This window comes from Anastrepha obliqua, chromosome 4 (assembly GCF_027943255.1).
Source record: "Anastrepha obliqua isolate idAnaObli1 chromosome 4, idAnaObli1_1.0, whole genome shotgun sequence".
Taxonomy (NCBI): Eukaryota; Metazoa; Arthropoda; class Insecta; order Diptera; family Tephritidae; genus Anastrepha; species Anastrepha obliqua.
In genome coordinates this window covers 92,930,311-92,945,697 of record NC_072895.1, presented here as the reverse complement: position 1 = coordinate 92,945,697, position 15,387 = coordinate 92,930,311, and the positions used below count along the sequence as shown (strand labels likewise).

At 37.1% G+C, this 15,387-nt stretch overlaps 1 protein-coding gene across 1 annotated transcript in view; it reads left to right on the top strand.

The window, feature by feature from the left end:
• LOC129244283 (uncharacterized) overlaps nt 1–15,387 on the top strand; it is a 60,070-nt gene that overhangs the window by 9,819 nt on the left and 34,864 nt on the right. Inside the window, exon 3 of the mRNA XM_054881899.1 lies at nt 5,103–5,324. Within this exon, the coding sequence (XP_054737874.1) occupies nt 5,103–5,324 (222 nt within the window). The remainder of the gene's footprint in view (nt 1–5,102; nt 5,325–15,387) is intronic.

The following is a 15,387-nucleotide window of genomic DNA, read 5'->3' as shown; positions in this document are numbered from 1 at the left end:
TCAGCTTTACGTAGCAATCAGCTTCCTGTCAATACACATTTTCAGAAGTTTCATATACCACAACCCCTCTAAATTGACCACAGTCGAATATTATATTTGAATCGCCCTAAATTAATGTCGCTTTTGGCTCTATTTCAATCTCTCTCTCTCTCTCTCTCTGTAAATTATTTTCCTTTCTTCCTCTTCATTCTTCCTTTACTGCTCCTGCCACACTCGTATTACGCTCAATCTTTCTGCGGTTCATATCACTCTAGCTAATGCGATTTGTGACGATTTGCATTAATAACATTGACATTAAAGATTTTTGTGTCTGTATAGCATACACTTAGGCGCATTCAGATAGCAATTCAGATTGGTGTAGTCGCTGGCAATGAATATCATTTTCGATAGCCTTAAGCTGACAGCAATGCTCTTCCAATTAATGGGCCTCGCGCATATACACACATACATACATACATTGCCACATTCAAATTGAAACTCAATTATCAGCTTGTGAGGGGGGAAATATATTTAATGTATTTACCTTGTATGTTTGCGCTTAAAAGTATGCTTTGTCATGTTGCTTTATGCGTTGTTTGATTATCGCATTTGAAATAAGTAATGAAAAATTATAGAAAAGGAAAGTAATTCGATTGCTTATTTGCGCGGTAAATACAATTTTCTTCTTTTCTGGTGATTTTCGAAAAGTTGTTTACAAGTGGCGCTTGTAGGTATGCTTCAATTTTAAGCACTAAGCCGTAATATAGATGGAAGTGGGAGTGGCAGTTTGAGCGAGTAGGGTTGGTAAGTTGGCTTTCGGCAGGTTTTCCATTTAAAACCTTTAACGAGATATACTAATGTGGGCAAAAAGTAAGGTGAATTTATTTGTCAAACTTTTCGGGATTAAAATTTCGCTCTAGTTATTTTTTTCATGAGTTGGCAGCACTGTTAATAACATCTGGGCCAACTTTCATGTGAATGTCAATATCAGTAATATATTTACGCTTGTGTTTACCAAACGACCAAGAGTGCATTTTTCGATTTTTACAATGTCTGATTTGATTGAGCAGAGAAGTGCCATCAAATTTTTTTAACGGAATGAAATTTCGGCTGCGGAAACGTTTAGCATGTTGCAGAAGGCATTTGGTGATTCGACCATGTCGCAGAAAAATGTTTACAAGTGGTACAAAGACTTCAAAGAGGGTCGAGAACGTGTTGATGACTTGGAGCGCTCCGGACGACCATCGACATCAACAGATGACCAACACGTCAATAAAGAGAAGGAGTTAGTGCTCAAATATCGTCGGTTGAATGTTAAAGACCTTACTGATATGATCGGAATATCAGAAGGATCTGTGAAACCCATTTTGAAAGACCATTTGGGCCTACGAAAAGTCAAATCTCGTTTGGTACAGAAAACTCTCAATTTCTTGGAAAAAAGTCGTCGCGTTGATGTGTGTGAAACAATGCTTTCAGACTATCAGGACAAGCTCAAATGCATCATTACGGGAGATGAGAGTTGGATTTATGCTTACGACCCTGAAACAACGGACCAATCAAACGAATATCGTGCTAAAGGCGAGGCCGTCAAAGTCGTTCAAAAATAAAGGTCTTGATGACAGTTTTTTTCGATTTTCGTGGTGCGGTGCACTATGAATTCCTTCCACCTGGCCAAACTGTTAATAAAGAATATTATTTGAGCGTTATGCGTCGTTTGCGTGAAGCAATTCGTCTAGAAAGACCAGAATTATGGGCCAACAACTCTTGGTTTTTGCATCACGATAATGCACCGGCTCACACTGCACTCGTTCTTCGTGACCATTTCGCCAAAAATTCCACGCATATCGTTCCGCAACCACCGTATTCGCCTGATTTGGCTCCGTGTGACTTCTGGCTATTCCCACAACTCAAGAGACCACTCCGGGTACGCGTTTCGAGTCGATTGAGAAGATAAGATGGCATGTTTGGGGATTGGGAAAATCGTTGGCATAAGTGTACGAGTATTTCATCGAGAGGGGATTATTTTGAAGGGGATGAAATTAATTTACAAAACTAAATACAGATTTTTCATTTTACAACCAAATTCACCTTACTTTTTGCCCACAGTCACTCACACTTTATTTGATACATATACGATTTTTTTGTAAAATGTTCTATATTTCAAAATATTTTGCGAAATATAAAAGTACAATTTCGTTTGTTGAAACTTGTGCAGGGAATAGCGATACTATTAACTATATCATTTAAGCTGCGACGTGAATTCTCTGTATGTTTTTGCATTAAAAAGAGTGGGCAATGTTGTAAGTTTTATGTTGTGAAATGAAATAAAGCAAAATATATAAAATATCTGCATACTCTCTTTTTCCTTTTTTGCAAAATATTATGAAAAATATTATAGAATATTTTACAAAACAATCGTATCTAAATCCCATAAGGGCGTTTTTTTTTTTTTGTTTTTTGACGAGTAGGAAGCATCGAAAGCCTGTACCCTGTCAGTGTAGGGCTTTAACCCAAACTACACCTCCTACCGTCAATGTAACGATTCCCTACCGGTGTAACAGTTAAGTTAATTGTCGGGAAGGCGGTTGAGCACTAAGCTCTACGTCAGTTACTCTTCACATGCAGTCCGTCAAAAGTTGCATATACTTTAATCCTCCCTCGGTTGGGCCTGTCTACCCCCTCCCACCATACTTGTAACACTTCGACCTTAGAGTCCGTTTCTTTGTCAAGAATCGTCTGTTTAGCTACCGCTTACCTCGTGTATGTCTGCGTGCATTAATGCATGTTGTATATCACTGATTGCTGACGAAATTTTATCCCACACATACTTTGAAGACAACATGATGTCGACTATGTTTCCTGGTACTATCAGATATTCTGATAGTGCAGCTAAATTGTCTCTGATAGTTGTAAATTGTAAGTATACGAAAAATACATGCTTTGCATCTTCCTCTTCGTGGCATACTGTACCTAAAGGCGAGTCACGTATCCTAAGGTGGTGTAAGTACTTTTGGAAGCAACTATGACCTGTCAAGAATTGTGTTAGGTGGAAGTTAAACTCACCGTAGCTTCGATTTAGCCATATCTCAATGTTTGGGATTAGCATATAGGTGCACCTTCCTTTTGTGGAGTTTTCCCAATGTTCTTGTCACTTGAGTAAGGATATAGCCTTCTCTGTTTTTATGATCGTTGCTATGTTAGTTCGACCCTGCTCTTTTAGCGCGTGCACTCTTGCTCGCTCTTCTGCCAATATATCGGCGGGCGTCATGCCTGCGATCACCATTGCAGCTTCGTCCGAGGTGCTCCAATAAAGTCTGAGTGACTGTATGTTCATACATACATACCCTAGAAGACAGTGCTGAGCACTTTTTCATATAGGTGAAAATATATCCACTGTACTTCAAATGGCAAGGCAACTCATTTGGCTGCTATATGAAATTTGACTATAATTTGGCTGCTCTGAAGAAAGTTCTAGTGTGAAATTTTGTTGTGTTTGCTATATGATCGCCATAGCCGAATGAGTAGATGCTTGGCTAACATTTGAATTAGCTTAAGTTCGTATCTCTGTGGATGAAATACCGAATTAATATGTAAGGGTTTTTTAATGAATACAAAAAGATATCAATTTTATATATTTCTAAATAAAACATTTTATGATAACGAAAATGAGTAGCTTTTTTCATCAGTGGTGATTACTTTTTAACGATTTTAACGAAAATTAGGTGTTTTTGTCATCAGTGCTGATTACTTTTTAACGAAAATGAGGAGTTTTTGTCATCAGTACTGATTACTTTTTGATAACAATGAGAAGTTTGTGAGGATGAAAATTTTATATATTTCTAAATAAAGCATTTTATAATAACGAAAATGAGTAGTTTTTGTCATCAGTGCTGATTACTTTTTAACGATTTTAACGAAAATGAGGAGTTTTTGTCATCAGTACTGATTACTTTTTGATAACAAAAATGAGAAGTTTGTGATGATGAAAATTTTATATATTTCTAAATAAAACATTTTATGATAACGAAATTGAGTAGTTTTTGTCATCAGCGCTGATCACTTTTAAACGATTTTAACGAAAATTAGGTGTTTTTGTCATCAGTGCTGATTACTTTTTAACGAAAATGAGGAGTTTAGTTGTCAGTAGTTATTACATTGTAGGAATAAAAATTATTAGTTCCCTTGACTTTTAGAGCATAGTAGATATATTTCTTAGTTGTAAGAAATTGCTATTGGTAAAAGAGAGATGGAATAACACACCGACAAGGGGAAACTATTAGAACTTTCCGATGGCTAGAACGAAAATGTGAAGTTCGATGAGCATAGTGATGATGATAATATGAGTACTTAGGTATATGATAATCAGCTGTCTTGTAGGGTAAATAATTTATATCCCCATATTAGCAAAAGTAAATATTCATGCAAGCAAATGCATAAAACAGCAGCTCTCCCGACAAAGCAGATTTTTGCGATAAAACTATTAACGCCTGTGAGCGGCCACTGCTGATAGAAATAGCTTTTACTACTACTTCATTGTTTCAGCTTTTCAGTAAGAATCAAACTCAAGACTGTCAGATTATTAACCATTAGAAAATGCTCTACTACAAAATCGATTAGACGTCCTTGTATTTATTAAAAGACTATTCTACAAATTGCTATCTTCCGTTACGATGGTGGGGTTCTGTTTCCTTAAAAGAAGCAAATTCTGGTATGGAAAAGGATATCTTTGGGACTAACTTTGCTATACACAGTACTAGTCCAGAGGTTCTGAGTTGTTGTGCTCACTTCCATTATTTGGCATTTGGGCGACCTCCGTCGATTTGTTTCACAATGTAAGCCGACTCCGAACGGCAGATGGTTTTTTATGAGCTTTTTCATGGCAAAAATACATGTCATCACCTGTCGAAGCGAACAAATAAATGAATAAATATTAAATTCTCTCAAGCAAAAGTGCCTGATACTCCAGAAGCGTAATTAGTTAATAAAAGTACGCGTAAAATTGTTTATTGATGCCACAAATCAACTGTGATTTTACTCAATTTATTTCCGCATTTAACTGCGATTTACGATCTTAAAATGTGCAGCAATAAATTATTTAATTATTCTCAATTAATTACTTACAGCTCTGCGTCGGCGGCTCCTGGATTGACACTGTGACCATTGAAATGGATCCACTCGATGCGGGCACCGATAATGGCTTCACCTTCACCGCACCCAATTGGCCGACATCGCCGCAAGGTGTCATCTATCGCATCACATCACGCTATCCAGCACATCCGGCGAGCAGCTTCTTCTATCCGAAGAGCAAACGATTACCGCCAATAGCGACATTTCAATTTATTAAGGTAAGCGAATGAGCGCTGATGAAATTGGGCGACCGTAAAAGTAGGCAATTAAATACGGCAGTGTGACGAAAATGGCAAATACCTTACAGATATATTTTTCGTGGAGGTGTGTGGCATGTGTGCATGTGTGTGTGTGGACGAATACATGTACGCTCACATAGGCCAGTTAATGATAACATATGCGTGGATTGCCGCCCGCTGCGCTTCCTTTGATATGTTGATTAATTGACCAACAACAACACAGCGCCAATGTTGAATGTAGTCAAACAGCGCGCCTCTCAGCAGGCTTGCTTGTTGATTTTTTTTATTATTTTTTATTTTTTTTATTTATTTTTTGTTTTGTTTTTGTGCTTCGTTGGCAGCTGTTGCCGCACTTAATTAACAGCAAATCAGTTGCACTTGCCACATACAGCAATTTACGACGACCAATATTAATGCGTGTGGCATATTTCACATACACACGCACACACGACATGAAAAAAAGTGACTAAAATAGTAACAGACGTGCAGTTGAAATGAAATAGAATAAAAACGAGCATACTAATGACCTATTAACGGCACCGGCCACCTTAGCTGCGCAACTTCACGTGGTTGCGCTGTGTCGGCGCGTGTGCGTGCATTGAAATAAATAAAATCAAATGTGCGTGCATAAAAACTAAAAATTACTTATGTGTCGGCGCACATTTATGGCCTGCAAGTAGCAAGAAATCACGCAAAACTTCCCACCGCAACGTCGGCTCAGTCATACATCCATACAAACGCCTTTATGACTTCGCATTCCATTTGAGGTAGAACAAAAAAAAAAAAAAGCTTTTAATTACATAAAAATTACAAGTTAAATGCAGGCGCTGGGATTCATTACACTCACACACATACACATACAACAACTACTACAGTGTGTTCGCCCTTTTACGCCGTTTCCTTTGCTCTCGCAATGGGGACATCCGCTTAATTACAGTGTAGCACATAAAAGTCGGGACAAGGGGCGTTGAAATGTGCGCAAATTTATAGTAAACTGAGTGAAATGGGCGTGAATTGTGTGTACGTGTGCGATTCTTATTGCCTTGTTGGGAAATAGAAAACGTCGCACTAAGCAGACATTAAAAAGCGTTTTAATTTTGTGGTTGACTTTTTTTTTTGCTTTCAAGATTCGACTCGGCGTAATATCGGGGCGTGATTTTTACTCATAGCTTCCTTTTAGCTGCAGATATCAGATAAACTACAATAATTTGAGTTTAAATTCTGACTTCGTGAATCCGAATGTACACACACACTTAGAATAGCCTCTGCACGTCACATCTTCGAAAAATTCCGGCTTGAAAGTGTGCAAAAACCACAATTTTCATTTATATTTGAGGCAATGCAACACCATCATGGATATTTTTTATTTTTTCAAAATACCCTAACGGTATCTTAAAGCTTGTATACATGTATCATTAGCGCTTAGACCCTTTATTGGGGACTTAGGGGAAAAGATCCGCCTCCTATTTGTGGCGTGCGCCTTGATGATATTCCACAAAGCGCCGACTCCAAACGGCGGATAGTTTGCTTATGAGAAGCTTTTTCAATGCAGAACTACACTCGGAGGTTTGGCATTGCCCGCTGAAGGGCGACCGCTATTAGAAAAAAACTTTTTCTAATGCTTGATGTTTAGGAAAACAATCATAATCATCATCATCAAGGAGCGATTACAGCTCAGGGTGATCTTTAGCTTCATCCAAAATCCTCTTCTAATCTGTGCGGTTCATAGCAATAAATCTCCAGCTTCTAACTTGTAGCTTTTTCAGGTCGGCTATGAGGCTTGTACGTTCTTGGGCTCGGGTTGTTAGGTAATTCGTTGTTAAGCAACAGGTTTGGGGGTGGCTGTCTTCCATGCGCGCAATGTGCCTTAACCATCGAAGCCTTTGTGATTTAATGTGTCTCACGACATCTTCTCCCTGGCATAAGCTTAGCAACTCATCGTTGTAGCGTATTGGGTACGTTCTACCGGGACGTTCTATGGGGTTAAACACCCTTCGGTGCACTTTTCATTCGAAAACTTTTGAGCTCGTTTCGTCTTCGCTTGTTAGTGTCCAGCACTCGCAGCCATAGGACAGCACTGGTAATATTATTGACTGATAGAGGCGGAGTTTACATTCACGCGTTCGCAGTTTGGACTTCAGCAATTTTGTGATCTTTGTTTGCTGCCATTATTCTCTCTTATATTTTTTTTATTTTATTAACACTCCCAAATATTTGAAGCGTTGAACACCTTCAAAGATAAATGCCCCGAATTTGATGTTTTCAGTACTTCTTCTTTCTTCGCTGCGGGAGACTTTCATTTTCATTTAGTTTTGCCTTCATTTATTCTAAGGCCTACTGCTTTTGCATGACATTCAATATTATAGAAAGTTTCAATGAGATACCTTTTGTTCCTTACCACTACTGGGTTGCCCATATTCGACGGACCCATGTAGTTTTTTTTTAATCAAAGAAAAACACAACTCTTTTGATGTTGACGATAATAATCATTTTATTTGGTTCAAGTTGTTGACATGACTTTTTGAATATGATATCTCTCAAATGGCCGCCTTGAGCCTGTGTGGCGTATTGTGCCCGTTTTGCAGTATTTTCTATAGTTTTGGCTAACATTTCAGCTGGAATAGCAGATATTTCCTCACTGAAGTTGCTCTTGAGCTCTTCTATGGTCTTTGGCTTATTAATATAAACCTTTGATTTTAAATATCCCCACAAGAATAAGCCATGTGCCGTTAAATCGGGCGAACGCGGAGGCCAGTCAAAATCGCCATTTTTCGACATCAAACGACGAGGAAACAATTTCTTCAAAAAATCGATTGTGGTGCGAGCTGTGTGTGGTGGAGCGCAGTCTTGTTGAAACCACAACTGCCTCATACGCTTTCGACGAACAATTGGCATCACAAAAGTAGTTATCATATCGCGATAACGCTCCTGATTGACGGTAACAGCTTCGGTAAACCATCTTCGTTTTCGAAGAAAAACGGCCCAACAATCGTTTTCGCACTAACGCCGCACCAAACAGTGACTTTTTCGTCGAAAAGAGGTACCTCTTGAATTTCGCGAGGATTTTCAGTGGCGTAAATATGACAATTTTGCTTGTTTACCGTCCCATTCAATAAGAAATGAGCCTCCTCGGACATGATGATTTTTTTGTTCTTCTTCTTCTTTTGTTCAATGTAAATTTCAACAATTTGGGAGCGCTCGCGTGGCGGGTACTGTTCCATGGTAAAAATCTGCTTGGACTGACGCTTCCAACGCGATATGTCATTAAGCGATCTGACGTCTCTGTCAAAAATACAGGGTTGCCAGATGGGTCCGTCGAATATGGGCAACCCTGTACTATCGTCCGAAACATTGGCAAATATCTGAAAGGCGAATTTAATGCTACACTGTTAGACATTGATAAGCAGCTGTCAAGGCTTAGTTTCCTTCAGACAAAGAAGAACACTGTAATGGTGCGCTGGGTATATAACCAAAAAATATACTTTGAAAATAAGCTAATTATAAAATAGCGGCAAGCACACCTTTACTTTTTGTTTATTATTCCGTTCTTATTAATTAAATAATCTCCAAAATATTTCACTAAAATGCTAATTATTCCCAGTTTGCTAATTTGAATTATATGTTTGTCAATCTCGATATTCACCTGACCCAATGCGATTGATTAGGAATTCCAGTTGTAAATTTATCAACATACCGAGATTTAACCGCGTTCCGTGGGTCCCACACTGCGCAAGCAATTCAATGATTAATTGACACAACAAAGCCTGAGATTTATTGGAATTGAAAATCCCCAAGCAAAATAATCAACTACAAGCGATTCAATCAAGCAGCCAAGCGATTGTGATCGAGGTCAAATTCTTGATGACTAAAGCTTCTTTGGTCATTTGGGAGCTGACGGCGAAATTCGTAGATTCGTACAATACAATGCAAATACAATAACAAATAAACGATGTCAACACTGACTGTGCATAAAATAAAAGGCATGCAAATATACTTAAATGTGTGTATGTAAAATATAATAATTACTAGGGTTGAGTTTCTTTGATTTTGACTGTTTTTTTTATTTTTCGGTACAAAAAGAAACGTAGTGAATAGATAATTCTTTGTAAAATTGAGCAGGAAAATATGGATTAAATATGTTATTTTCATTAAAATTCTGAAGAATTATTTAGTTATGGCAGATTAGATGGAGTTATAGTAAAATTTGACATAAGTGAGATGACAGATTTATAGCGGAATTATGGAATACTATATAGTTTTATAGCAAATTAGATAGAATTAACGCACATTAAAGAAAAGTATCACAGGCTAAAAAGAATTATAGTCGAATTATTGTAGAATTAGAGAGAATTATTGAGAGAGAGAGAGATAGATAAATATATGATCAGAGGTAATTGTAGACAAATTATAGCAAGATTTTACGGGATTATAGCAAAACTACATTAGAATAATAGCCGTTCAGAAAAGTTTTAGTATACTTATAGCGTTTTAGAAAGATTTATAGCACAATTTTGGCAGAGTTATAGCGGTTTGGATTATGTGGTAGAATTACAATATGATTTTTAGAATAATCTAATGAAATCAGCAAAATTATAGCACATTACAGGGAATTATAGCACAAATATAGCATAATTTTATTTAATCATGGTATAAATTTAGAAGAACTACAAAAGTTGGAGAGAAAGTTATAGCAGTTTAGAAAGGTTATAGTAAAACTATAGCATTTTAAAAAGTTTAAAGCACAATTTTAGCAGAATTATAGCGGTTTGAATATAATTATAGCAAGATAATTATAGCATATCAGCGGAAGTTGTAGTAAGAAGAGGTTTATCAGAATAATCTAATGAAACGAACATAGTTTTAGTACACCAGAGAGAAATATAGCACAGTTATATCATCGTTTTAGGTAGTTATTGTATAACTTTAGATGAACTACAAGAGATTAGAGATAATTATAGCAGAATTATAGGAGTTTAGAAAGATTATAGTAGATACATGGAATATTAAATGTAATTATAGCACAATTTATGGCATGATTTTATAGAATTACAGTACAACTTTCGAAGAACTACAAAATATTAGAAATAATTATAGCAATTTTTATCAAATTATAGCAGTTTGAAAATAATTATAGCATACTAACGGAAATTATAGTAAAATGTCAATTATTTAACAGTTTAAAATATTAATTATTAATATTTAAATAATGAAACTAACATGATTATAGCAAATTATAGAGAATTATAGCTCAATTATAGCAAGATTTTAGAGAATTATAGTAGAACTTTCGAAGAACTACAAAATATTAGAAATAATTATAGCAGAAGTATTACAATTTGGTCGAATTATAGCAGTTTGAAAATAATTATGGGATGTTAATGAAAGTTACAGTAAAATGTCAATATAGTAAAATAACAGAATAATATAAAGAAACTAACATGATTGTAGCACATTATGGAGAGTTATAGCACAACTATAGCATGATTTTATGGAATTTTAGTAGAAATTTAGAAGAACTATAAAAAATTAGAGAAAGTTATAGTAGAATTATAACAGTTCAGAAAGATTATAGTACATTATATATATTCATTATAGCATATTCAAGAAAATTATGGCACAATTTATGGCAAGATTTTATGCAATTATAGTATAGCTTTAGAATAAATACACAAGATTAGAAGTAATTATAGCAGTTTAGTAAGTTTATAGTAGATATATAGCATATTAAAGATAACTATGGCACAATTTATGGCATTATTTTTTGGAATTATAGTATAATTTTAGATGAAGTAAAAAACATTAGAAATGATTATTGAATAACTGTACGTTTTAAGAGAGAATTATACCACAATTTTGATGAATTATAGCGGCTTCAAAATAATTGTAGCATATTAGCGGAAGTTATAGTAAAATTGCAATAGGCTTATCAAAATATTCTAATAAATTATAGCACATTATGCAGAATTATAGCACAATTATAGCAATTTAGGGAATAGTATAACTTTAAAAGAACAAAAACAGAATATAGATAATTATAGCAGAATTAAAGCAGTATAAAAAAAATTATAATATACCTACTATAATAGAATTATAATAGAATAAAAAGAATTTTAGCACAGTTATAGCGGTTTAAAAATAATTATAGCATATTAGCGAAAATTATATCAGAATTTCAGCAGATTCACCAGAATAAACTGAAGAAAAGCAACACTTCATCTTATAACAACAAAAAAAAATCGTTTAGATATGAGATAGATCTAGAAATGCATTTCTTACATTAACAAAAAAGCCGCCTGATTAATATTAACCCTCTAATGCACAAAACTGAATCTCTACAAATCAGAACCATCTATGTATAGACTGCTCATTTGATACGGCAAAGGCTTCCCACCCTAATGTATAAGTACGTAGTGTGTCGGTGAAGCTAACCAAAGCTCTCTTCCATAAAGCCGAATGGAATACTTGAAGTCTGTGCTGGTATACAAGTACTCGTATATGTATTACATATGTATGGGTATGTAAATAACTAAAAATAGATATAAGGGTTTGTAAACTTATAGGTATACTCATCCCGGTATATAAGATTTATATGGTGCCTTGAGCAGCTAAAAGTAGATGTACCATCAATTTAAATGCTGCCTGACCATCATCAAAATAACTGGGCTAAAACAAAATTCATGTATACGCCCATTAAAGTGTCCCACATAACCACAAATCCACAAATATTACGCCCACCAACACAGCCAAGTAGTTACACGCACATGCAAAAATCTACTTGGGGCTAACTGATGTTGCAAATAGCACACAGATGATGCTAATGTAAGCAATGCAAATGCATACGTGTGCGTTAGCTTTACTACCGCAATAGCTCCATAAATATGAGTGCGTGTATGTATGTGGGCGTAATTTTGCGAAAGTTATACATCTTGGTGTGCGTTGACTTTATTACAGTGGCCGCTATTTATGTGCCATTCGGTTTATGTGTGTGGGTGGTGTATTGCGGCTAGGCCATTTCAACGAAAGTACGCAAGGGCTCATTGTAATTATACAAACGCCTCCAATTTCTATTTTATGACCGCAAGCGATGCTAACTGAGCATCAAAGTCGGAGAGTGGCGTACGATGGTGAAGTGAACAAAATTTGGAAGCTAACAACGGCAGTAGTCGTAACCGCAGAAGGCAGGCAATGTACGGCTATTTGGCTAGAAAATGCAGCTTTAAGAGTTAGAAAGTAATTGCGAAAGCAGCTAAACCACAATGCTGGCGTTAGTAACCCACATTAAATTTGCCATTATAGCAGCAAACGGTCTCGGGTTGATACAGTCTGCTTAAGGCTGGTAGCTTCACTCATCACCATTAGCAAACACGCCAGTACTCGGTGTAGCATTTAAAATACCTACTTCTATAGCCGTATCGTAACTCAAGCCTCTAGCTATGCGCGAAGCGTTCAATCAGGCGAGTGGAAAATTTAGATTGGTTCAAAAGTCGGGCAGACAAATTTAGCTCCATATTTTGGGAGGTCAATCTGGCAGTAAGGAGTTTGTGTACGATATACAGCTAGTGGGTCTTGGGTTAGGGCACGCATTGCGACCTTTCATTACTCAAAAATTCATGCAACTGTATTTTATTTTTATGGTAAATGTTGGCTGCAAGCGCTTTATGTGCAACTCATTCTTACGAGTACTGAGATAAGGACTATGCGCTTAAATTTCGGCATTCACTCCGCTTTCTGGCTTATTACCAGAAATTTTTTCATTAGCCACCTTAGCTCCTGTGAAAGTGAGCCTGACAGTTCCCATACTAACCAAAATTTCTACACTGCATATTTCTGAGATGTGGTATGAATACATTTCTTATCAATGCCACGCTACTAATTCGTAGTGGAACATATTAAAAAAGGGCAACAAATATGAAATCAAGATATGGAGTAAGACCCGTATAAGATATATGTAAGTGACCTATAAAAGTAAAAAATGTAAATGTGAGAAAACCCCAAAAATAAAAGAAAACTACTGAAAAACTCCTGCTGCACTCCAAAGCATACAGAAATTTTTGAACAACAAAAGATTGAATAAACAAATGCATGCCAGCAAAATTACACAGAGTAGGATAGAATGCGTATATTTGTTTGTCCTCCTGCTGCGCTTACATCCCGCATACCCGCCATCGCACACGAAGCCGCCTGGTACACAGCTCATTTACACATTCCAATCGTACTTAATCTCTGCGGCAAGGAATTTTCAGCGTTGCGATAATCCAGCGTAGAAAATTTCACAGTTTTTGCACGGATTACAGGCCGGTGGGTTGCCTGCTGGAATGATTATTGCCATGCTTATTTTCGTTGTTGTTGTTTTTATTTATTTTGCTGTTGCTCATTTGCTCGCTTCTACAAGTCAAGCCAAGCAAAAGGCGTTAAGCTTAAGCTAAAGCAGCAGGAATTTTCTTAGTGCCACATGTATACATTCCTACATACATACAAAGCCAAGAAATAAGTAAACAAACAATGCTGAGGCATTTGAAGGGCTCGATAAAAGAGAAAAGAAAGCCACAGCAAGCTTATAAGAAAGTATGCTGAAGTCTGCCGCGCAAGTAATGCCAAACCACGACAAGCAAATTGAGCTGCCTGCAGTAACAGCAAAAAACGATAAGCACAAAATTGTAACGATAACCACAAACAAATACTTAACAAACTGCGCCGCTTGTGTTTAAGACGACGGCTATAGCAAGCGCAACAACAAAAAGAAACACATTGTTCTGCAGCTCAGCTAAAAACAAATTAAAATGCGCGACACCACATATTTTATGTTGCGTTGGCTGCCGGCAGTCGTCTGCAAGAAGTCACTCTTCGTGCAAGGCTTCTGAAGGCGCTAGTGGCGTACAATGTGAGTGTGTGTGGATGTGATAGCGAGAAAACACCCCGCAGTACAGAATGAATGGTAAGAGACCACCAGAAGGGCTAATGCGACACAATCCATTTCATGACTATTTCTAAACTAGTTAAAAGTAGATGTGGGGTGGAGTAATCGTTTTATGCAGGTACGAATATTAGACATGTAACCCGAATTGAAAGACTTGTTTTTTAAAGCGGGCAATAGCAGACCTCCGCGTAAATTTCTGCCACGGGGAAGCTTCTCATAAAAATAAAACCATTTACCGCTCGGTTAGGTTAGGTTAGGTTATAATGGATTCCCAGAAAGTGGGCTCACGTAAACGAAGAAATTTAGTTCATCCTTTGTGATACTACCGCAGGGCGAAAAGAGGTAAAGTCCAAGTCTCACCGCATGTATACCCCGTCGATAGTGCTCCGTAAGGATGTCCACGCAATTTGAGAGCTGAGATTTTGTCATCATCAGAATATCCCTCGAATACCTCTGATTCACTCATGCCTATACACGTTTGTGTACTTGCCAGCACTCGCTGAGTTGACGCGAAGTCCATCTTTCCGGGAATAGACCGCAGGTTGTCAAGGGAATCCCGATTTTCTCCTTTCGCGGGTACAATACCTTATAGGTCTTTTGCCTGGCCAGCTCGTCCGCTTCGCAGTTTCCCGTAATGTCACTATGACCAAGTACCCGGGTTGGCCTTATTCCAAAGAATTCGGATGCAGTCGAAAGTGAAACCAGGCATTCCCTGACCAGTTTCGAGTGCACCATAATAGAGCCCAGGGCTCTAATTGCCGCGTGGCTATTGGAGTGGATGTTTACCTTGTTATTACGCAAGTAAGTAGCCAAATAGCTGCTTCTTTGATTGTCACTCTGAGTTCACAGTAAACTGTAGGTCGAGCTCATCGGCCTTGCAATTTCCTTCAATACCTCAACGTCTCGGAACTCATATAAGGATGACTTTGAAGACGGTGCTGATATCATTTAGAGCTGTCAGGTATTCCTGAGCAACCTTTGATCTTAGTAAAACTGCCTCCATTGATTTCATGGTTGCCTGGTTGTTCGAAAAGGTATTTGTCATAGTTTTTAAATCACGAGCCTTTGGTGGCCCTATGGTCCATCTTAGAACTCCAGGAATTTTTGATGCTGACTAGGTATTTA